The following is a 24,723-nucleotide window of genomic DNA, read 5'->3' on the forward strand; positions in this document are numbered from 1 at the left end:
TCAAGGAAGAAAGAAATGAGGTCAGGAGAGAGAATGTAAGTATTTTTTTCCCCACTTAAGATGAGAAAAATAACAGTGTGTTTATAGTTTGATATGAAAGACAGTGTAAGAAAAAGGGAGAGAAAGGTCAGAGTCCAGTGAATCACTGGAGGAGTTAATCTGAGGAGCACAGGCAGTTCATTCATCCTAACAGACTAGGAGGTCAAGTCAGAATACAGGGACACAGTCAATGTGGTAAATGCTCAAGGCTTAAAACAAATTCTCTAGAAATTGCTTAGACTGAAGGCTAAAAAGAGCAATTGGGGTCTAGCCTGTTTAGCCTGTCATGCCACCTTTAGGAAAATGTCTCAGCTGCCTGGGGTCTGGTTGTTGAGGTCATGGGTATGGATGGTGCTTTGATACCCTCTCTGGCTGAATGGGAGCCTGAGGAGCCCAGTTGTCCAGTCACAATGCTCCTGGTGTACTGCAATTCCTTCTCTATCTCCTTGCTCACCCCACTCCCATCAGACAGCTCGGTTGGGAGGGCTTTCGTGGAGGTCTGTGTTAGCATGCACCTAAGGGAAAGTGAAGGATTGAGCTTCCTATCGCTCTGTATAAAACCTTTCCCATAACGAATACCCAATACATGTTGTTGCATCTTGCGCATTCTTCAAGTACATAGAGAAAATATTTTCTCATCATTCACCTGGTGTTTGTTATTGGGAAAAATATACTACCTATTGTCAGTAGGGATAATTAGAACAGGGGAGAGAATGAAAGAAATGCAAAATGAGGGTAAAAGGAGTGGAAAAGGATATTTAAATTCTGACAGGAAGAATGAAATAAGACTTCAGAGAGGAGTTGGTTGTAGTGAACCTTATTTTTGTTTAAAGGAGCTAAATAAGAAAATAAAATTCTAAAGCAGTTCTATTTCACTTTAATTTTTATCTGACCTACACAGTTTTCTTTCATTTATAAAATATTAAGGACAAAGTTATATGGTATAATTCTATTTTATTTTTCATCTGGTATTATTTTAGTTGCACTAAAATTATTTTAGTTTTAATTGATCAGTGAGAAGGCATTTGAACAATGTATGTGAATGTCATTTTTAAACTCAATTCACATTGTTGTCATAATACTATGTCTTTTTTTTTTTAACTTATTGGAGTCTAGTGATCCTAATTGTTAATGCTTAATGTAGGCAATTTCCAAATAAATAATGAAATTTGCTCCTTTATTTATAAAGTCTTTTTCCTTCCATTTGCCTTATTTTATAAGTATAAATATACATCATGTAATTATATGTATAATCAGTGTTTGTGAAGGGGAATGAGAAATAGGGAAGAATAACGGTTAATGTGGCTTATGAAAATCTTAAGTGACTGCATGATCTCTGAGTGGTGCTAACCCTTTGAGAACATTGAGAGTTACAACAAGAAGCAGAAGAGAGAGGACTGACAGAGCTTATGCCCCTTATGTCAGTTATTCCAGACCTAGAGAACTGGTGATGGCAACTCACAACATGCTACAAACTTCTGACAATCAGCTCTTTCAAACAAACTGACATTTGAATTGCATAGGTAATGATTTGGTTCTCTTTTTAAAAATATATATATTTTTATTGATTTGAAAGAGGAAGAGATAGAAACATCAATGATGAGAGAGAATCATTTCCACTGCCTCCTGCACACCTCCTACTGGGGATCAAACCCACAACCCAAGCATGTGCCCTGAAAGGGAGTTGAACTATGACCTCCTAATTTATAGGTCATTGCTCAACCACATAGACGGGCCTTTTTTTGCTAAGGAAAATGGTATAAGTGTATCTATGTATGTAAAAGCCTAAGCAACCAGTCACTATGGTGAGCACTGACCAACAGAGGGCAGATGCTCAATGCAGGAGCTGCCCCAGATGCTCAATGCAGCACATGAGCATCTCTTGATCAGGATTGACTGGGCACAAGCAGTTGCAACTTTGGGGCGGGTGTGTGTGTGTGTGTGTGTGTGTGTGTGTGTGTGTGTGTGTAGGGGATGAGCAGGAGCAGTGTGACTGCCTGGTGTATAGCCTGAACCCCCCAGGCCATACTGAGGACTTGAGGGACCCCACTGATGCACGAATCTTTAGTTAAACCCAAGAAAACAAGGTGCTTCTATAAACAGTAGCATGGCCTAGTTTTAGAAGAATCGTTGCTAGCATACTACTAAAGCTTAAGTGACACCATTCTTTACATAGAAAAGTCAAGGCCAAAGGATTTGTCTCAAATTACATCTCCTTTAGGTTTATGGCAAGTTGACTTTGGAAATAACTCCTTATCTCTAAGAAATGGTTACCATTTCTCAGAGATAGGTTCCTTTATGGTGACAGCTGCTGGGAAAATGCTGAAATGCTTCCATGGTAGTGAACAGCTATTCCCTGAGCTGGTCTCGTGTCCCTCCCGCTGTGCTGTTGCCCTCCTTTGCTCTCAGCCAGGACCCCGCATGTCTCCCTCAGTTCTTGCAAAGACCTGTCATCTGGGGGGGGGGGGGTCCTCCGCTCTCTGCTTCACAGGGGTTCTGATTTCTCACCATGTGCTGAGCTAATGTTTAATTATTTGGAATATAATCCTTTTGAATAGTCTTTCTGAATGGTTTCTTTAGTAACTGTTAATTACTATTAATATTTTTATACAGTCTTTGAGGCAGATGCTAAATAGTCAAAGTAAGAGCACATTTTCCACTGTCATTTTTTAAAACTATCTTTGAGTTAAATGATGGCTACTGATACGATTCAGTTACTTAGAAAGCAACTAATGATAGCTTTTTGGACTTTAGTTTATGTCTTTGTGGCTAGGTGAAACTTTCAATCAACTTTTAGGAAATTATACTTTGAGGTTTTGATACTTCTAAGAGAAAAAAAAAAAGAGGAAAATCTTGTTCTGAGGCTTCTGATAACCTGAAGCATTAAATGCGTGTTCTTGTTTATTAGGGTCTAAAAAACCTATACCCAAATAAGAACACAAGAAAAAAGATAATGAAGGCTTTTTCCCATGAGAAACAGATTGGATACATGCTACTCCTCTTCATTTACAGAACTCACCTGCTCATAGTATCCCCTGGACCCTCACCTTCTCAGGCTGGGATATGCCACTGGATCAGCTTGGACTTGTTTACCAACACGTGTCCCATTGTGTTGTAACTACCTGGTTGTTCCCGACTCTCATTCCTCTATGTATTTCTCCCGTGTCCAGAGCTGGGCCCTCAGGAAATCATCCTTGAATGAGGTGGGGAGGGGGAAGGAGTGGGAAAGAAACACTAAGAAAGCAACAAGTTCCAGCAAACACAGTCAGTGTGGCTACCCAGCAGCAGTCTCCTCCAGCGTGTGAGAAAGTGTCCTCGGGCAGGGGGCCTCGAAGCAGGTGGCTCCCCTTGGAACAGGGTGAGGTTATGGCTTCGGGAGCAGCATGGGTGCCTCTCACCTGTGGCTGCTGTGCTGTCACGGCCTCCGCCACCCTCTCTGCTTTCCCGTAGTCGGTGACTTAACCCTGGATTTCACACTGTAAACAGGTGTTCATGGACAAAAGGCTTCTTTCATCATTCGCCTTTGGAAAATGTCAGTGCCATCGGCAGCTCTCGGAGACTCGGTCTGCATTGCTGCTCATTAAAAACTCTGAAAACGCCTTACAGAAAAGAATCTATCAGTTTGGGTCACCCAGGGTTTCCCCAGTTTTATCTGAACACAGACTCCTTTCATTTCAAGAAAGACCTACTTCCACCTCAACAGATAAAATGCTGCACAAAAATGTGAGCAGCAAAACCGATGGAATCCTGGCACTATTATTTGGGTAATTTTAGGCAAGTTATGGAACATTATTCTTTCTGCATCTCAGTTTCTTTCTTTTTTTAAAAACTCATTTTTAAAAATATGTATTTTATTTTTTTCCACCACCATTTATCACCCCATACTCTCCCCTCCCCAATTCAATCCCTTTCCACTAACCTTCTGCCCAGAGGGTCTACCTGCTCTCTATCGATGAGTCTGTCTCTATTTTGCTTGTTAGTTCAGTTTGTTTATTAGAATGAAATCATATGGTACTTATCTTTTTCTAACTGGCTTATTTTACTTAGCATAATGTTCTCCAGGTCCATCCATGCTGTCGCAAAGGATAAACTTTTCTTTTTTTTATGGCTGAGTAGTATTCCCTTGTGTAAATATACCACAGCTGTTTTATCCACTTATCTACTGATGGGCACTTGGACTGTTTCTAAATCTTGGCTATTGTATACAACCCCGAAATGAACATATGGGTGTATATATTCTGTTGAATTAGTGTTTTGTGGTTGTTGTAATTTTTTAAAAATAAATTCCCAGAAGTAGAATTGCTAGGTCATAAGGCAGTTCCATGTTTAATTTTTTGAGTTAACTCCATGCTGTTTTTCACAGTGGCTGCACCAAAAAAGGCATAATAGTGCCTTCCCACAGGAATATTGTGAGGATTAAATGAAATACCATATAAATTACACCCAACATTTAGCAAGTACTCAACAAACATGAATTGCCATTTCCTCGGATCCCTCATATCCCGTCTTTATTATCTCATCCCTCTTTAAGCTAACTTTGCAGGAATTTTTTTTTGACAGGAATTTAATGGAGGAAAGAATTTTTATGAAAGTTTTATAAAAGTTTTTATAAAAAACACCACCCTGTCATGTTTCTGCTTCTCTGTCTGGCACAGGTGGGAAACGACTCTCGGAGGCCTGATATTCTCTAACCAGTACTTACAATTGATGACCTCTGTCCCATCGACTTCCATCTACGGATTTGGTGAACATGAACATCCTTCCTTTAAGCATGACATGAATTATGTTCGATATGGAATGTTTTCCAGAGATCAGTCACCGGTGGTAATGTGTGGATATAGATTTTTAATATTATAAATCTGATTCATGGAAAAGGAAAAAGGGCATGAATACAAAGAATGATTTTCTATAAGGTGCTATCAACCTACGCTCAGAAATCATTTGGGTTTATACTTAATTGGTGATAATGACAAGATTGAAATTTGACATCCACTCAGGTTTTCACCAGTTTGCCTTTTACCCTCACTACATATGTGACACTCTTGTTTTCTTTTTTTTTGGCATGTCACTAATTGCTACTGGATCTCATTGAGATAGGAAAATTAAATTATAATTCATGAAAAACAATATTTCTGTTTGTGTTGCAGGCACTTAGCAATCTCTATGGAGTTCATCCTTTTTATATGTGCATCGAGAAAGACTTTAATGCTCATGGTGTCCTCCTCTTGAATTCCAATGCCCAAGGTAGTGTGGTCATCTGCTTAAATCATAAAGAAACCAATGCACAACTTAAACGCTATTGTTGTTTTGTTTTGTTTTGTTTTGTTTTTTGCCTTTTCTCCCTTTAAAAAATGCTTATTAATTAAACAATATAAAGTGAGAGATTGTCTACAACTTAATATTTTGTTTCAAAATGGAAAGGTTTTTAGTGAACCACAAACAGTCATCCTAATAGATCGCAGAATTCTTTTAAGACAGAGCACTACAGAAATCCGAAGTCCTTCAACAAGCAATGTTAGAAATTTCAGTGCCTAATGGTAGATAGAGAACCTAAGTAGCATCTAAATGACAGAAATATTAAAGTAGTGATCTCTGCCATTTATATTATTTATACTATTCTCTGTTTTGTTTTGTTCTTTCCAGATGTCACTCTGAGTCCATCTCCTTCTTTAACATTCAGGACCATTGGAGGAATCCTCGATTTCTATATGTTTCTTGGCCCCACTCCTGAAAATGTTATCCAGCAGTACACAGAGGTGAGTGCAGCACAGTCATTCACGTTCAAGTTTTCTTTGTCCTGGCTGTGAGGGTAGGGGAGCAATTAGCAACTAGTCCTTTAGTCTTCCAATCTCCTAGCTGTTTCCACATTTAGGCAAAGGCTTCTGACTTAGTTACAATTTCATCTCAGCTCCGTTCCTCTGATCCATCATACCCTGTGCCACTTGACTCTCTCCCAAAGGATTCATCTGCCAGCCATTGATTCTCTGGGGTCCGATAGAACTGGGTGTTGAGGAGTCACTGTTTGGAGGAAAACCTCCTGATGGGACAGAACTCTTGAGGAATTGAGCAGTCGTGATCTTGGTTGACCATCCAAACTCAACCTTTCTTTTTGCCCTTCTTCTAGATGAGAGGTGGGGAACCGTTTTTCTGCCATGGGCCATTTGGATATTTATAACATAATTCATGAGCCATGCAAAATTATCAACTTAAAAATCTGTCTGCTATATTTGGTGAAACATGCAATGCCTTGGCAGGGCCAGACAAAATATATATGGTTTGTGGGCTGGACATTCCCCACCCTTGTTCTAGATCTTTCCTTTCTAGATCTAGGTGGAGATATTCCATCTCTGTCCCCCTCCCTCATCTACCAGCCATTTGGTACACAAATGTAGCCAAGGTACAAGGCCAATTTGTTACTCATCCCCCGTAACACGCCATTCCTCAAATGATCTCCCTAGGGCAGTGGTTGGCAAACTCATTAGTCAACAGAACAACATATTCACAGTATAACGATTGAAATTTCTTTTGAGAGCGAAAACTGACTTCTGCTTTTGGGCCATGAAGTTTCAATCGCACTGTATGTGTGTGCCTGCACGTGGTATTTTGTGGAAGAGCCACACTCAAAGTGCCAAAGAGCCGCATGTGGCTTGAGAGTCAAAGTTTGCTGACCACAGCCCTAGGGGAACTAGTCAAATACTACTAAAATCCACAGGGATGTCTTCAGTTTCATATAGGAAACTTGTTAACCCTGAATAACTAACAAAATAATTGTAGGCTTTAGAGTAGATGGATGGGAAAGATAGGGTGAATGTGTTTTGGGTGAGGGGAGGGTCTTAGCAGAGCTATTTAAATAATAATTAATAAAGTGCCTTTTTTTATGGCTATCACTGAATCAGATAAGCAGACAGTTCAAAATGCAAAGACAAGGTCTTTGTTGGGATAATCATGGGAAGAGGAAAGGGACCTTTCCCATCAGATTTCTGAGTTCTCTTGGAGATTAGGAAGTGCCTAAGGGAGGTTCCTGGGCCCAGCTGGAAATAGGCTTGCACCAAATTTTGTTGCTTCAAGGGATTCCATAAAGATGCATCAGTTCTCTCTCCCAAAGTCTACAGAAGCTTGAATATGGGGTTTAGAAAAGATGGGATTGAGAAAGGAGACAAGAGCGGGTTGAGGAGAGAGCTACTTAAAGCTGAAAGTGAAAGCCATCCTCCTTTTCTTGTTGCTTGCTTATTTCTGTCTTCCTCCATTCCAGTGGACACCTACAGCAGGGGTCCCCTCTGCCTAGAATAGCTATGGCATGATTCTCAAACCTTTAGAACAGTATTTCCCAAACTTCTCTCATGATGAGAATCACCTGGTGGAGTTGTTAAAACACAGATTCCTGAATCCCAACTAAGAAGTGCTAAACTAGAATTTTTGGGAACATATAGGTAAAATTGTATACTTAACTAGTGCTCTAAGACAGATTTTATATACAGAGCACTAAGTTAGGTATGCAATTTTACCTATATGTTCTCAAAAATTCTAGTTTAGCACTTCTTAGTTGGGATTCAGGAATCTGTGTTTTAACAACTCCACCAGGTGATTCTCATCATGAGAGAAGTTTGGGAAACACTGCTTTAGAATAACTAGCAAAGGTTGTGACAAAAATGAAGCAAAAGTTAATGCTATTTACCTTGTCTCCTGAGCAACCTCTCACTTCCTTGAAGAACTGGCCCAAAGCTATCAGCTTAAAAGAAATAAACTTTTCTCTTTCATCTTATTTTCAACCTATCTATCTCTATATATAAAAGCCTAATATGTAAAGTGTTCACTTGGGAGTTCCACCGACTGGGAGTTTGATCGCTCGCTATGACCTGGGCTGACTACCAGGGGTGGCGAGGAACAAAGGAAGGCCCCAGTTGGCAGCTTGCAGCCAGGAAAGGGAGGCCCCAAATTTTGTGCACTGGGCCTCTAGTTGTTGATAATATAAACTTTCCTTAGCCCACTTAGTACTCTAGGAGAAGTTATATGCTTAGATTTCTAGTAAGAACATTTCTACAGAGGGCTTAAATCCTATCTACTGTTGTGCTATGTGATCTTGCGCAAATTACTTAACCTTTCTGTGCTTCTCATTTCCTGAATCTATAACATAGGGATAATTATAGTACCTACCTCATATGATTGTAAGAATTAAATGTGATAATAAACATAAAATACATTTAATCACCCATGAAGCTCCGAAAAATTCCATATAATGGACACTCATTTTATTAGATTTCTCTGTAGCTGCTGATTTGCTGTCCTTGAAATCCACTTGCTAAGCTTTTGAAACAATATTTTCTGGTTTACCTCTCCCCCTCTGGCTTCTTTTCCTTAATCTCCTGACAAATGTTTTATTCACTCAATAAATGTCAGTGTTCCTCAGAGTTCCGTACTCTTCGAAGAACAGCTTTTCAGCAATGGCATCATCTACTATGCATGCACTGATGAATCACACGCCCTATCTCCAGTCCAAAGCTTTTGCTTGATCTTCAGCACATTTATTTTTGCTTATTGAAAATGTATACTTCACATCCCACACCCTTCACAACATATTCTATACAGAATTAATAATCTTTCTAAATGTCTTACTTCAACTAGATCTTCCTGTTATCATTTTCTGAGTTAACAGAATTACCAAGAACCTAATCATCGAAGCAAGAAACTGAAAAACTATCTTCTTCTCGATCCTTCATTGTCTCACAGCCCATGGATTAATTCTTTAATTTTGTCTCTGGCACTCTTCCCTTAATAAGCTTTCATCTTTCTCCTTGGAAGGTTATAATAACTGGAGAACTGGTTCTCCTACTTCCTGTTTAGTTTTCCTACAAACCATTCTTCATTCATACTTTTGTCAGGAGGATACTTCTAAAAGGTAAACCCTATCTTTCACTCCTTACAGTTAAACATTTAACCACCATCTAAAATGTCACTGGCAACTAAAAATATATGTATTGCAAAATACATATGTAATTTTAAAAGTTTTAATAGCCAATCAAAAAATGTAAAGACAGGTGAAATTCTATCCAGAACATTATCATTTCAACATATAATCAGTCAAAAAAATAATAATGAGGTATTTTATATATGTTTATACTAAGTCCTTGATATCTGCTGTGCATTATTTTATACTTAACATCACATCTTAATGGGCTAGCCATTTTTAAATACTCACAGCCGTATGTGGCCAGCAGCTCCCATAATCGTCTACACAAGACTAAAGGATAAAACATCCAAATTAATTTGTATGGCTTATGCAGGCTTTTAATTAACTGGTTCCATTCTGTATCTACATCATCTCCCATCAACTTCTTTTCAAACTCTGTACTCCAGCCCCGGTGAAAGTTTTCAAGGTCTGTTATGTTCTTAATATACATGCTTTTCCTTTGCTTGGAAAAATGACTATCTCATCTACTTGGTGATTGGCTTGCTCTTTGCACCATGTTTTCTGTGATATCTTTCTCCTACTGCTAATAATCTACACTCCCATTATACATTACATGCATCCTTCCTACTTCACACACAGTATGAGTGGAAGCTTTGTTATCTAGTGTCTTCTAACCAATTGTCTTTCCAACCAATCCAGGTCCTCTCTCTAAACCTATGAAGTCAGGAATTATGGAATTTATCCTTGGCTGGCATAATGAAGAGCCCTGTTTGAATCAGTTTTTTATTTCCTTAATTTTAACCCACGTTCTGTGTGGGAAGCCACTGCTTTCCCAATACTGTCATAAGAGTACACCAAGGAACGCAGAAGGCCGATGGACCTTGGGCGTTGGCGGGGTTAACACTAAACACCATTGTTCTGTTGAGATAGCAGAGGCTCAAAGCAATTTCCTGACCTAATAGACACAAAGTAAATGTTTACTGGACCTTACTGATCTTCACCTATCTTTATTGACATTAGAGATGGTCTGTCTGCTACCTGTTTGCCATGCTTTACTGAGGGCAAGATGTGTATCTAAAACAGAATAAAAAGTAGATAAGGCCAGGTTTCAGTGTGCCTCTCCAAGAGAGAGGTCTCCACCTGGCCCCCATGTCTTGTAAATTTATATTTCTTGTATAATATTTTCATTTGTGCCTTGGCCCCTCCTTCAGATCCTGAACCCTAGCCATGCAGGTTGCTGCAGTTTTGAGCAATTTTTATTGTTTTGGCTATAATTTACAAATCTACTTTTTTTCTAACAAACGTTCAAAGCTGCATGAAATTAAATTATTGATAGTTATTTCTATTATTTTTATAACACTAAATCCCCAAAGAAATTAATCTTGAGGAAAGGAGACTATGTGCAATTTCAGTTAATTAACTTGCTAATTAATTTACATTCTTTAATTAGTTTTTCTTTATTCTTTAGCCATAACACAAATGACTTAACAACTTTCTAGCATGCTGGGACACTAAAAAAAAATCTCCACTTACATTGTTAGAAAGAACATCTACATTTCTAAATAAGCATGCCTTTGTGACTATCCTGGATTGTTTAAAATGAGGTCAATGAATATATTTCTGAATAAGTTTACTTTTAATTACACATTACTATGGAAATTTGTTCTTCATGTAAAAGTGTCAAATGATGCAGAAATATACCCCAAGTTCTCCTGCCTGTAGCTGTAGCAACCACTTTTAATAGTTTTCCAAATATTCCTCTAGAAATTTACTATGAATTTATACACATATAGTCATATTTTCCACTCATGTATTAATAGGATCATGCTAGAACTATTTTTTTTGTGAGGTGGTCTTTTAATTTACCTCTGTGTTAGAGATCTTTCCATATGAGTACTTATAAAATCTATATAATTTTTTAGGACATAATTTTTTTTAGAGCAGTTTTAGGTCTATAACAAAATTGAGAAGAAGTTACAGATTTCCCATATATATCCTGCCTCCCCACATGCATAGCCTCTCATCATGAGCATCATTCACTAGTATGGTACATTTGTTACCAAGGATGAATCTACATTGATACCACATAATCAATGACACCCATAGTCTACCTTAGGATTTACTCTTGGTGTTGTACATTCTATGGGTTTGGACAAATGCATATCTTACCTAATAATAGACAAACATGTAAATTGACCATACTTCTGCTATGCTCATAGCAGGGTGATATGCAAATTACCCAACAAAGATGGAGGTTAATTTGCATACACAGGCGCTGAGTGATGGTGCTGTTCCGCAGCCCCACCCCTTTTCATTCTCTCAGGGCCTCTGGGAAGCCTGGGAAGGTGGGAGGGAGCAGAATGAGGCATTTCTGGGGCCTGAGCGGAAAGGGGCTGGACCAGAGTAGAAAGGCAGTGCCAGCAGCCGGGAAAAGAAAAGCCCATTCTAACACGAATCTTCATGCACTGGGCTTCTAGTTGATATATATTTATTATTATTATATTATACAGAGTATTTTCATTGCCTTGAAAATCTTCTTTTTTCTGCCTGTTCATCTCCAGTCCTCCATCAGCAGCCATATCTCCATAGTTTTTCTTTTTTCAGATTCTTATAGTTAGATAAAAGTATGTATGCACTACCAGGGGTCCTCAAACTTTTTAAAGTGGGGGCCAGATCACGGTCCCTCAGAGAGCTGGAGGGCCGGACTATATGAACTACTAATTCCTACTGTAACACCTCGGCTGCGCTCACTGCCCAAAAAACCTGGCGGGCCGGATCAGACTCCTCTGCGGGCCGCATGTGGCCCGCGGGCCGTAGTTTGAAGACCCCTGCTAGCCTTTTCAGATTGCCTCTTTCGTTTGGTGATGTACATGTAAGATTTATCCATACCTTTTTGAAGCTTACTAACATTTATTTTTAACATTGAATAATATTCTACTTTCTGGATGTACCACAGCTTACCACTCATCTACTGGACATATTGGTTGTTCCAAATGTTGGCAATTATGAATTAAGCTGCTATAAATATCCCTGTACAGGTTTTTATGTGGACATAAATTTTGACATCTTTTGGGTAAATACTAAGAAGCACAATTGCTGGAATATATGGGGAGAGAATGTTTAATTTAGTAAGAAATTGCCAAACTGATTTCCAAAGTGGCTTCAAAACCAGCAATGAATGAGAGTTTTGGTTGCTCCCTGTCCTCACCAGCATTTGAAGTTGTCATTGTTCCAGATTTTGGGTATTCTAGCAGTTGTGCAGTGATATCTCTTATTGACTTAATTTAGATTTCCCTGATGACATATGATGTGGAATTTATTTTAAGGACTTATTTGCCATCTGTATATCTGGTGAGGTGTCTTTTTCGGTCTTTGGACCATTTTTTAATCCCGTTGTTTGCTTTCTTACTGTTGAGTTTTAAGAGCTCTTTGGATATTTTGGTGACTGTCCTTTATCAGATGTGTGCTTTGCAAATATTTTCTCCCAGTCTGTGACTTGTCTTCTAATTTACTTGGCATTGCCTTTTGCAAAGCAGGAGTTTTTAATGTTAATGAAATCCAGCTTACTAATGATTTCTTCCAGGGATTGTGCCTTTGATGTTATATCTTTCTTCTTTTTAAAAGTTGTACCGACTGAAATTTTAATGTTTTCCTATCATTGAAAGTGGAGCAACAAACATCCTTGTTCCAGTGTCTTTGGGCACAGGCATGGTCCTGGAGGATATATTCCTGTAGGTGGAATGAATGCGTGAAGGCTATGCCTAATTAAAATTTTGATAGCTATTGCTACTATCCTTCAAAAAAAAAAAAAAAAAAAGACTTAGTTTTCATTTGTGTCTAGAATACAAGGGTTAGGAAATGGACTTCAAGACCCTGAAGTTTGTTGGTGGCAGGAGTACTGGGTTCAAGCACCAGGAGAACTGGCTTCTACCCCCCTTTCGGGTGCTCTAATCAGCTCTGTGACATGGCATGAGTCACGTAAACTTCCTGTCTCCCTGGGTCCTTTAAACTCCAAAAATCCTACTATCTTTCAAGCACATAGTAGGATTCAACAGGTTTAATATGCAGTATATGAAGTCTGCATTTTCTAAATCAGTGTGATAAATCTGCTTGCCTACATTCCTTTAGAATGGAGCCGAGTGCGGAGAGAAACTAAGACCTGCAAGACCCACTCGGGTTCTCAGAAGCCAGGTCTGCACTGGGTGTCTTGCTCCCGCAGTGCTGCTTTGGCTCGGAGCCCTGCTTTGGGCTGCAGGTCTGAAGCTGGGAAGGAGTCCAGGCAGGCAGCAGACAATCAGAAAGAGAGGAGCAGGGCCAAGGTGTGGCACAAGTCCACTGGACAAACTTTCTGGGAGAAAATGCCGTGTGGCCAGACTGACTTGTTTTTCAGTAATCACAGGTGGAGATTTTCCATATTAAATTTTTTCGTAATAGAAGAGTTTTATTCCTCACACTGGTGCCAGAACAGGATTCAACCAGTGACTCAAATAAACACTATCTTTTACCAGCTGTTTGCTTGGTTTAAATACAATGGCACTGCAAGGTGGTGGAGGTAAAACCAACTCAGGTGAACCTGATTCCAGGTTTTGCTAGATAAGTGAGAAAGTGAATAGGTCAAAGGCATGTAATTAAAAAAAAAAAAAATCAAACTGGAATTCTGAGATGAAGCCGAAAGAAAGATTGCTGTGATGCCAGTGATGGCGGCTATTTTCTAGGCTGCTGGTTCTTCAATGTTGTTGCACATTAGAATCTACTGATTTCCAAAAAAAAAAAAATTGACATGAGGTGGAAGGCAAGGGGTTGTGGGGAGGGACTCCCAGAGATTCTGATTGAATTGACCTGGGGACTGGCGTGGCACCAAGATTTTACAAATCTCTTAATAGTTCATTCTATTTTCTAGCAGTGAGAAAGCCAATAGCAAAATTTTCTAAAATCAAACTTACAGGGCTAGAGGATTTATCTAAAATTTATCTGGATAGGAAATCTGTGGATGAAACCCTCCTTTTTGTTAGATAATTAGTGCATTGTTTGTAAAATTTGAAATTTTAATACTTTTTGTCTTATCCTAAGCCTTTGTTTCTGTCAGCTATGTTCTGTGTTGTGTATGAGTAAGGTGGAAGTTCTCTCTGCCCTTTTATTCCTTTCTAGCTGTGCTTTCCTCTTCTTCCAATAGCTCTTGAACTAGAAAATGAGGAAAAGCACAAAGCACATTGTTTTGGGGGAGAATGTATTAGTCTGTATTTCCAGTTTTATAGTGCTAAAAATTGCCTAGCCTTATAAAATGGAAACTATATTGCCCTAACTGGTTTGGCTCAGTGGATAGAGCATCGGTCTGCAGGCTGAAGGGTCCCAGGTTCGATTCCGATCAAGGGCATGCATTTTAGTTGTGGGCACATCCCAGTAGGGGGTGTGTAGGAGGCAGCTGATTGGTATTTCTCTCTCATCAATGTTTCTAACTCTCTATCCCTCTCCCTTCCTTTCTGTAAAAAAAAAATCAATAGAATATATAAAATGGAAGCTATAGTTCCCATTTAGATGCAGAAATGAACGACCACCAAATTGCTGAATTTGGTGACACCAAGGAGAAATTCTTCCAGGGGTTGTTTGAAATTTTCCACTGTGGTCAATGGTCACCAAGAAAATCATTGTTAAGGACATCCTGCAGATTTTAGAAAAGCAAAAGTAAATAAAGCCCATGGCAGTATAACATGTTGATGCCTAGGTCCCCTGAGTAATTTTGATTTGGGGTCTTTTCTCTTATAGGTCTGATCTTGGAAAGCTTACGTACCAGAAGTCTTAGAGTTTTAGTAGATAATACTCCAAGATTCCACTTTGAACCTTGCTTTATAAATAGACTGTGGATAATATTAAACTTTATTGGCATATACCTATTAGTAAGTTAGATTTTCTGACATGTTTATAGTGTCTATCCTAATCTCCCATATTCTACGTTTCATTTTTTGATATCTATGAATCTCAAGAATATCTGAATCTCCTGTTTGCCTCAGTTTTGTGTGAGCTTACAGTGAGCGTTTGGAATTTTCTGAGAAGGCAAATCCTAGGCAGTTTAATGTGAGCTGTTAGCTGAACAAAGATTCAACACTAAACCTCAAGTGTTGAATCTTTGTTTTTTTTCTATATGGCTCCCATGGGTTTGGTCAACTGATGTACCTGTCTAAACTTTAACTTCCTTAATCTTTAAAATTCAGTTTATCACTTTCCTTTATATAGTTTTCCTCAAGGTTAAAGGTATCTGTCTGTATCAATAGGGTTATATATATAGTAGGACAATGAGTGGTGCCTCTCATTCTTATTATGAGGTGGTTAATATTTGTCATAAATACAGAAGATACTATATTTGTTTTGGGGGGATTTTTTTTTTTTTTTTTTGTCTGGCGACACTGCACTGTATAAGAGAGATATAGTTGAATGTTGGACACTTTCCCTGAAGCTAACCCCCTAATTTTTTTTTTAAATATGTTTTATTGATTTTTTACAGAGAGGAAGGGAGAGAAATAGAGAGTTAGAAACGTCGATGAGAGAGAAACATCGACCAGCTACCTCTTGCACACCCCCTACTGGGGATGTGCCAGCAACCAATGTACATGCCCTTGACCGGAATCGAACCCAAGACCTTTCAGTCTGCAGACTGACACTCTACCACTGAGCCAAACCGGTTTCGGCTAACTCCCTAAATTTAACTCCTGTTTCTGTCCCGTAATGTTTGTGTAATGTTAGGCAAGTTTTTTAATCTCTTGGCCCCAGTTTTCTCACTTGCAAAAATGGATTATTCATGGTACCTACCTGGAAAGATTATTGTAACTATTAAGAGTCAGTACATCTGAAGACTCTAGAACACAGTCCTTAACATATAGAAAATCTATATAAGTATATATTCATCCTGGCACATCTAGGAACTTATTAAATGTATTATTATATAATTGGGTCATGGCCAGAGACAGCTGTTAAAGTGACAGTTTGGGAGTGGGGGAGAAGAGAAGAAAGGCTTTTGAATTTCCTTTGGACACCAAATCTACTGGGTTATGACTGGTCAGTAATGCATGGATTAAAATGATGAGTATGTGTTACCAAAATTATGGAAATAATCCAACTGGCATTCTCCAGAGACTTTAACACGTATTTTAAGAGTTGTTGCATATAAAAACTTGAGAGATATATTCAGGATAGGCATTACTATACCCATTTTAAAATTGAAGAAACTGAGCTTGATGAAGTTGAATTGAGTTGTCTAGGAACACATAACAGAGAGCCACATAATCATAGCTTCCAAATTTGGTTATTTTTATCTTCCAATTTTGGTTATTTTTATCACTATATCATAATTTCTACATACAAAATGGTATTGGTATTTTTGTGGATTTTCCAACATGTTTATTTAACTTTACTGTTGTAATTTCATCCCCAAGGAATCTTCTATACAACCTATACTGATGTATGTTTGAAAAGATTTTAAGTATTGACATCTTTAATACTGTCAACAATAAATAAATTTAAAATATTATGTAAATAAAATAAAATGAAAATATTTTAAGCATTAGGTCTTTAAAACTATAGCTTTAAAATTTAAAGAACTTATTAGGAATATTTCTATCACATGAAATTTTTGTAAGCATCCTGGGAATGTGTTTTGTTTTTTTCTTTTCTCAAAAAGTATATAACCTTCAGGTAATGGATGTAGATATATTCTAGATGCTTCTAAAAATCTATTTTAAATTGTAAAAGGTTATTGTTTCTCTGAGGCCACATTGACCTCAAGGATAATGACATTTTTATTTTGCTTGGCATTGACAATGACTTAATTTTCACCTTCATTTGAGTATTTGCATAGTAATGCACAAATTATATTAGTATTCTTTTCATCTTCCAGGAGCAAGTCATTAAATATGTTTAATGAAAGGATTTCCACTTCTTTAAGTTTCAAGATCTTTAGGTTAGGTTTACACTCTTTTAAGTGTTTATAGCATCTTAAAAATCAGATATTTTGGAATTGCTTCTATAGTGTTCTGATTTGGGCATGATTTCAGAATATTACTGAATTTTTAAAACTTATTTTAAGTTTGTCAAGTTATCAATTTCTTTTTTATTTTAAATATATATTTTATCGATTTTTTTTTTTTTTTACAGAAAGGAAGGGAGAGGGATAGAGAGTTAGAAACATCGATGAGAGAGGAACATCCATTAGCTGCTTCTTGCACACCCACTACTAGGGATGTGCCCACAACTACAATACATGCCCTTGACTGGAATCGAACCCAGGACCCTTCAGTCCGTAGGCCAATGCTCTATCCAAACTGTTTTCGGCTCAAGTTATCCTTTCTATATCATAGCATATTTGGCTGCTGTAATCCAAACTCTCAACATCTGTCCTGTATATAGTCAGTTGGGAGGGGTTTCCTGAACTTTTGTTGCTATTTGAGTTTGAAATAAGGTTTCCTTTCTTACACAAGCAACCATTTATAATTTGTTGAAAGCACTTCAATTGATAAGTCATTTGCTCAGAAACCACATAAGCACAGAAACACAGGGGACTTAGGTAAAATGATTTAAAAATAACCATGGTACTATTTTCTACCACTGAAAGTTCTTTTAGTTTAATAAAATCTGCTGATTTTCCCTACATGCTCCTTTAGGAGATGGATCAACTGATCTTTGCAGAAGCTCTAAGAGTCTTCGTATATAAATCTTTCTGTTCATTGCTAGATGCTTCCCACAGTTATTTTTGGATCCATAAAATCAGATTATTTGTTTAGAAAAATCTAAGGTGAAAGCCAATTATTCTATCCCTGGGGCTCTTTGCAGTCCAGCCTGCCACTTGATCAACAGAAAAACGCGTGGTGTTAGAGGGCATTTTAATTCATTGCACGTTCAAGACCACAGAGACGGTCCAGTGGTCTTTCAGTGCAGGGACCACAATTCAAAGGCATATGAGGCTGGACTGCTAAAATAAACTGGTAGAGTGGGTGGTGGGGAGTGTGGCTGCTTGGAGAGTAAACACTCCTGCCAAGAATGGGAGGGGAGGGTGTGTGGGGAAGAATGTGTTCCTGAATGGGGTACTGTGTTCATTATTTTTATTATTCTTTTAGGCGTATGAGTTCCTCATTCCTCTGAATGTCACCAATTTCTTGCTACCTTACTTGCTTCTCCTACTTATGTTCCTACCTGGGAACAAATGGCTCTGTTGCTCTGTGTGGAGCTGTTGTTGACATGGGGCAGAGATGTGGAAAAGCCAATCCACCTTTGCCCAGAGCCCAATATCTGACCCATGTGTGCTCAGGGCATGTTCCAGAGCCACTTCCACTTTCTGCAGGAGATGTCTGCTGTGTGTTTCCCTGTCTAATCAATCCCTCTGTTTTCTCCCTTTCTGGGATCTCCCTTTGGTTTATGTTCACCAAGGATACCTCTTGCAGTTTGCAATTGATAAACTGAATTTATAAGAGGTATCTTTTCTTTAACATTAAGAGACTTAAGGTAGGAAATAGAGGTTGCAGAAAGTATGAAATGTTGAATCAGAGCTCCCCTATTTCTATTTTATAGGAGGTAGTCAAATTTTAAAAGCATAGAAATATGATGAGTGTGGAACCCATGTCTCTTTCTTAAACAATCATTATTTTTTTCCTATAGTTTATTTTGTTTTGGGTTAGCCCTAAAACCCATATACTTATACAAAGCTCAATTTTTTTCAGATGACCTTTTCCTTTAACTGTTCTTCCTGGTACTACACATTCTACAATTCCTCTCAGAAATTGAAATAAACTTTCTCCCCCTAAGCTTATCCTTTTTGAGTGTTTAAGATCTGAGGGAAGTGAGACTAATATTTTAAAATTAAATAATGCTGATGCAAAAAGAGTTGAGTGACTAATTTTAAAGTTGATTAAACAAAACAAAACAAAAACTAACATAGAGACTGAGAGGGTAGCAAGAAGCAAAATTCAAGACTTATGTGAAGGAAAATTAAATAATGTTCATGCAAAAATCTGTATTCAACTCTAGTTATTTGCCACCTTTAATTATCACCTTCAGAAATCTGAGATCCTAAAGAACAGATCTGAGCATCTTATGTTCATAGTTCACATATTTGTCTTCTTTTTATTTGTGTACCCAGAGTTTATTAGATCTACTGATATGTAGTTGGTGCTCAATTAATGGTTGTAGAAGGGAGGATGAGATCTCTTAGAGATTTAAATTATTTGAACATATAGAGGCCAATAGATAATTATTAGAATAGCTGATGTTTATTGAGCATTAGGGGCCAAGTATTATTAATTGCTTTTCTGCATTACCTTTTTTCCCTTTCTTACCACAACCTCATTTTATGGATGAGGATTAACTGATGCATAGAGAGCTGAGGACACATAAGAGATAAGTGACAGACCAAGGATTTGAATCTGGGGCTGTTTGACTCCAGAATCCACACTTCCAAGTAGTCTACTTCTAACCAAATTGAGGAGTTGAAGGCTAACTCTATAAATAAATAAGCCAACAAATAATTACTTGGGTCACTGAGGCAAAATCTCTGATTTCCTTAGAGATGTGCATTTTAGGTTTTGTGTTAGAGAAGAATCCCAAGCTTTAGGAAGTGATGGTTCTTTTTAACTAAATGAATAGTGTCTTTTTATTCTTTGTTTTTCATATAATTATAGAAATGTGTGTATCTTATAAAATAAAAGGGTAATATGCAAATCAACCAAACAGTGGAACAACTGTTTGGTATGACACACACTGACCACCAGGGGGCAGACACTCAATGTGGGAGAGTGCTGCTCAGCCATAAGCTGGGCTGATGGCTGGTGGGCCCAGTAGCACTGATGAGAGCCTCCCCGCCTCCATGGAGGAGTGACTAACATTTACATTTATTATATATTACATATATATATAATAATATAAACACAATATAAAATAACAATACTTGGTGGCATGTGGTGGTCAACAGACTTAAGGCTATTCACCTGAAATGGAGCCTCTTGTTGTCTCAGGTCCCACTCAGCTTCTCCAAGAGCTAAGAGGATCAATATCTCAAGACACAAATAGCTAGAGTGACGGCTCATGGCTTTGTCCTTAAGAGTCCCAGTTTACACCTGTTGTCTCAGTGGTCTGGTTTGAACGCTGTCATATGGTCACCCTACCCATAATCTATTCAGGGCACACAATGTTGGGGAGTCCTGAGAGGTGTGGGTTTTTTTTGGTGGTGGCAGGTGCGGGGCCTAAAGCTGCAGGAATCTCCCTTTTGCATGTCCCGCATGGAAAGAGAGATGAATGAACCGGTTCTAAATGGAGGTGCCCAGGGATTGAGAAATATTAGAAATAAAGAGAGAAGACATAGAAATAGATTTCAAGCTGGGAGCATGGAGGGCCGCTGACCTCCTCTGCTGGAGAGACAGACTGATGACCTCCTAAGCCCTGCAGCACATCTATTTACACTCCAATCCAACAAGAGGTTTCACAGGAAAACAAGGAGCCTGGGAGAGCCCAGGTTCCACCCACTCCTTCCTCCTGAACAAACACATTAGTCAGGAACTAAGAACATCTTTGCACTCCCAGGGCGGGAGTGCAACTGACATGATTCTGTCAATATCCCGGGACCAGTCAGCAACAACCTAAAGAATATCCAGGTGTCTTCCCATTTGGCCCTCTACAGGCAGGGGTCAGGGGGAGTTCCACTTCTTTAGAGAAAAATTCCAGGTTTGACCTCCTAGTGCAAACTCTGTTACTGCTCACGAAAGGAATATGGGGCAGTTAGATACTTTGATTTCTGTACCACTGCATCCCTCCATTTCTGTAACTGCCTACTTTGAGACTGAGTTGCTAAGAACTCAACCAGGAGGAGATCTCTCCTCCATCCTGCGTCAATCTTTCTTGTGCTTTCTGGGTAACACCTCCCTCCACTCTGGTATTCATGAATACAATCTCAACTGCTTTCTGTATCATGTAAATACTTTAAATCATGAGCTTGCTAATATGTCATTCCTATTTATCAGTACTTTTAGTGAATAAATTTTAAAAAATGTTTTATTGTAATTTAAGTGGGATTTGAGAATAGAAGGAAGAAAAATATGGATACTTAATTCAACATCATGATCTAAAGCTTTTACCACTCTTTCTGAATGACCCAATTGAAAATGGAAAAAAAAAATGGCCCTGAATTCTGTTTTTCTTCTTGTTCTCTTGATAAGAGGTTGCATGCTTAATGAGGGAAAGACTTCTAACTATACAGTTGTCCTCTGTTTGAAATGGAGTCATGGTTTATCAAGATATTGATCAAATGCTCTCAGAGATCTTTTCAGATCCTGGCATGAGCCAGTGGGTCATCCTGCCAGTTGGATCCCAGGAGCTGCCAGGTGATCCAGATAAATCAGACCACGGCACAATCACAAATCTATAATCTGTGCAAAATAAGTTCTATGCTGGTCAGTGTCAGTTCTACCCTTGAATCCTAGAGATCAGTGTAAGACTGGGCCGACTTAAATGTTCTTTTTTTTTTATTCACCTTTTAAGATAGATTTTAAGTATGATATTTTTAAAAGTTAGTAGAGTGAACTTACCCTGAAACACTCCAAAGCAGGCTTCCAAGTAGACGTCATCAAATAGAATCTATTTAATAGATCATCAGCAAAGTGGCAGTGACATTTTATAATCGAAGCTCGCCAGTGCTTTTGAAATCGGGAGTAGGAGAAAGGGAAAGGATTAGAAAAGCCTCATTTAAACAACAAGCTTTCTCCCATCTCTAATAAGCTGCTTCCTTTCTTGCCCCGGAGTTTCCTAGCAAATAAGCTGCTCGTGTTGCAGCAGGGGCAGCATCAGCTGCTTTATCTTCCCCCTCATGCTTCAGTGAACACACACACAAACCTGGGATACTTGTCAATAGTTGAATTTTGTTATCTAGACTGGGGTGTTCACCCTGTGCAACTAAACTCTTTAAAATGATCATGTCATCAATCACACACAGACATTGCAGGAGCAACGGAGGGAATGGCCAGGCGAAGGGCAGGCTTATGCAACATCCAGGGGGTAGAGCAGGAGGAGGAGTTCTTGTTTCCATTTTTAGAGGCCAGTTACCAGGGAGCTGATTTTTATGGTGTCTCCTTGCTCAGCTGTTGGAAGCCATTTTAATTATTCTTTCCCTGAACCAAAATTATCGCTGGGTTTAACATTGCAACATCACACAATATACATAATCGAGTCTTTTGTGAATGGATGAAAGGAAAGTGATGCCACCCAAAGCGGGCAGGGGGGAGGGCAGAGAGGGGAGCTGTCCAGAGAGATTGTGCTTTTGATCACTAATCTATCAATAGGATTGAACCCTAAAGAACTGTATAGCTGATTATTCAGTCTATAAAATAAATTAAATAGGAAATTGAGTTAGGATCCATACAAGTGAATCTTAAATTACATAGTCTCAACAAATCATTTTTTAAAATATATTTTATTGATTTTTTTACAGAGAGAAAGAGAGAGGGATAGAGAGTTAGAAACATTAATGAGAGAGAATCATCGATCAGCTGCCTCTTGCACACCCCCTACTGGGGATGTGCCCGCAACCAAGGTACATGCCCTTGACCAGAATCGAACCTGGGACTTTTCAGTCCGTAGGCTGACACTCTATCCACTGAGCCATACCAGTTTCAGCTCACCAAATCATTTTTGGGAATTTACTCAGGGTGTGGTTTGGAGCCCACATCTTCTCTCACTGATAGTAGGAACTTGGCTAAGATGCTTAAGCCTTGTGAGCTTTAGATTTCCCATATGCAGAGAGGTCCTTTGATATCAGGTCTGCCTGTCACAGACTTTCTGTGTCCATCTCACAAGAGAATAAATTGAAAATCCTCTGGAGAGTGCTAAGATGCCATTGATTGTGAGGTAGCAGTAGTGGTATTTTTATGTCTTTGTCTTAAAACTTGACAGCTAAGCAACTTGTTAATCCTGTGTTGTATAACAAGCCGTTACCTTGTATGTGTTTCCCTTGCAATTTAAGCTGGCTGAACTGTTAACTTATTGATCAAATGCTGCAGCTGAACACAAGCGTCTGTAAGAAATTGATTCTCTTCATTTCAATTTCTTCTATCATTGATCAGTTGATTTCATAAGCTTAGCAGATCTGGGAAATATTTAACAACAGAATTCTGATATTGGAAGGAGTTAAGTTCTTTGATATATTATATTTTATTAGAAAATTCTTGATGGTTTTACTCACTTGTGATTTTTTTCTCAAGACATGCTTCTGGCTCAAAGGAAATTGCAAACTAATTTTCTGTCCTCTACCCAAATTCTGGTCTTCTTTTAGTTTGAGTCCTGAACTTTGAACTTGTGAAGCTCTAGTTCACATGATATGGTAGAAAGCAATCAGCCTCATGTGTCTGCCCTGTCCAGTTTTGACAAATGTGTAGAGTGTTGCTTCTAGCTTCTGTGTAATTTAGGTTTCCTGTGACTAACCAATACCACGATTGCATCTAATTTAAGAATGCTTCTCCCACTCAGCTTTTTATAGCTCCCTCCTACATTTGTTACTAAGAAAACAATTTAGGCAAATATCACATCATGAGTCATGAGGTATGTGTCTCCTTAGAATTCCTTGACTTTCAAAGGAAACTTCATATGAATTCATAAATGCACCCCACCCCAGTGAGCATACACACACACATGCACACACACACACACACACACACACACACGCACACACGCACGCATGCACGTACACACACACATGCACACACACATTACCAGGCTGAATAACTGAAAAAAAAAAAAAGTATTTAGCTTTTGAGCTTTGAATGAAAAAGCATTGTGTTTCCAAAGTCTACACACAATTGGTATGGGGCTCACTGCCGCCAATCACAGAGGAGAAGGGAGTTCACTAAGGGTCCTTACAGCCCTTCGTTAACTGAATGAGAAGCTGGAGCTCTGGAGAGACTGCCCGGCTGGCTTTCTAAAGGTCCCACAGTGGCGGCTGGTGTGGAGCTGGACTCAGAGTGCAGACTGTCAGCACAGAGCAACGCCCCTCCCACTCCTGCAGGAAGCCCACCTACATTCTTTGGCTGTCCCATGTGCCAAGAGAACTGCTAACTGCAAGATTTTCCCCCTGTTTGAATACTTCCTTTCCAGACAAAGTTCGGTCTCTTTGACTACTGTGGAAATGTTGATCAATGGAGATGCAACTAAATCCACTTCCTGCTGCAAAATGTAGGCTTTTTTGAAGTCCAAATACAAATAGAAAAATGCAGTCAAACCTTTCAAATTGTTATTGAATCAAATCAAAGGGAAAAAAACAACTTTCCTGTCTCAATGAACAGCTATGTTGTGACATGTCAACTTGAACATGAATTTGTTAATTTATGAAAGGCAAATTAATTTTTTCTGCTTCTTAGAACAGACTTTAACCTCTCTGTTAAGTGCATCTTTCTACAATAATTGAATGATTTTGGGGTAGAATAAAGAATCTGATGATTTGTTTAACAGTAAGGAGAATTCGCCCACATCTTTGTTTAGATTCCAAGTTCTTGATTAGTACTAAGGGATTTTTTGGTTAATAATTTTTTTTTCTTTATCTAATTAATACGTACAAAATTATGAGAGTAAAATAGACCTTAGTCAATGGGAAATGAAAAATAACTGCAGAGCAGTTCATCTTCAGTAGACCTCAGCATCTTCTGTATTTATTTATGGATCAGACCCACAGAAATTTGGACATAAGAATTTTTCTCAACATGTTAGAGGATTATTTGGAAGATAGTTTTTACTTCTTCTATAGAAGAAACAGATGG

The 24,723-nt window shown here is 38.5% G+C and overlaps 1 protein-coding gene across 1 annotated transcript in view; it reads left to right on the forward strand.

Moving 5' to 3' along the window:
• The window catches only part of LOC311619459 (sucrase-isomaltase, intestinal-like), an 83,171-nt gene that overhangs the window by 11,196 nt on the left and 47,252 nt on the right, over positions 1-24,723 (forward strand). The window contains exons 5-7 of the mRNA XM_084877847.1: positions 4,695-4,863; positions 5,187-5,283; positions 5,683-5,795. Of these exons, the coding sequence (XP_084733973.1) occupies positions 4,695-4,863; positions 5,187-5,283; positions 5,683-5,795 (379 nt within the window). The remainder of the gene's footprint in view (positions 1-4,694; positions 4,864-5,186; positions 5,284-5,682; positions 5,796-24,723) is intronic.

Source organism: Pipistrellus hanaki (assembly GCF_964339955.1).
Source record: "Pipistrellus hanaki genome assembly, chromosome: 3".
Lineage (NCBI taxonomy): Eukaryota > Metazoa > Chordata > Mammalia > Chiroptera > Vespertilionidae > Pipistrellus > Pipistrellus hanaki.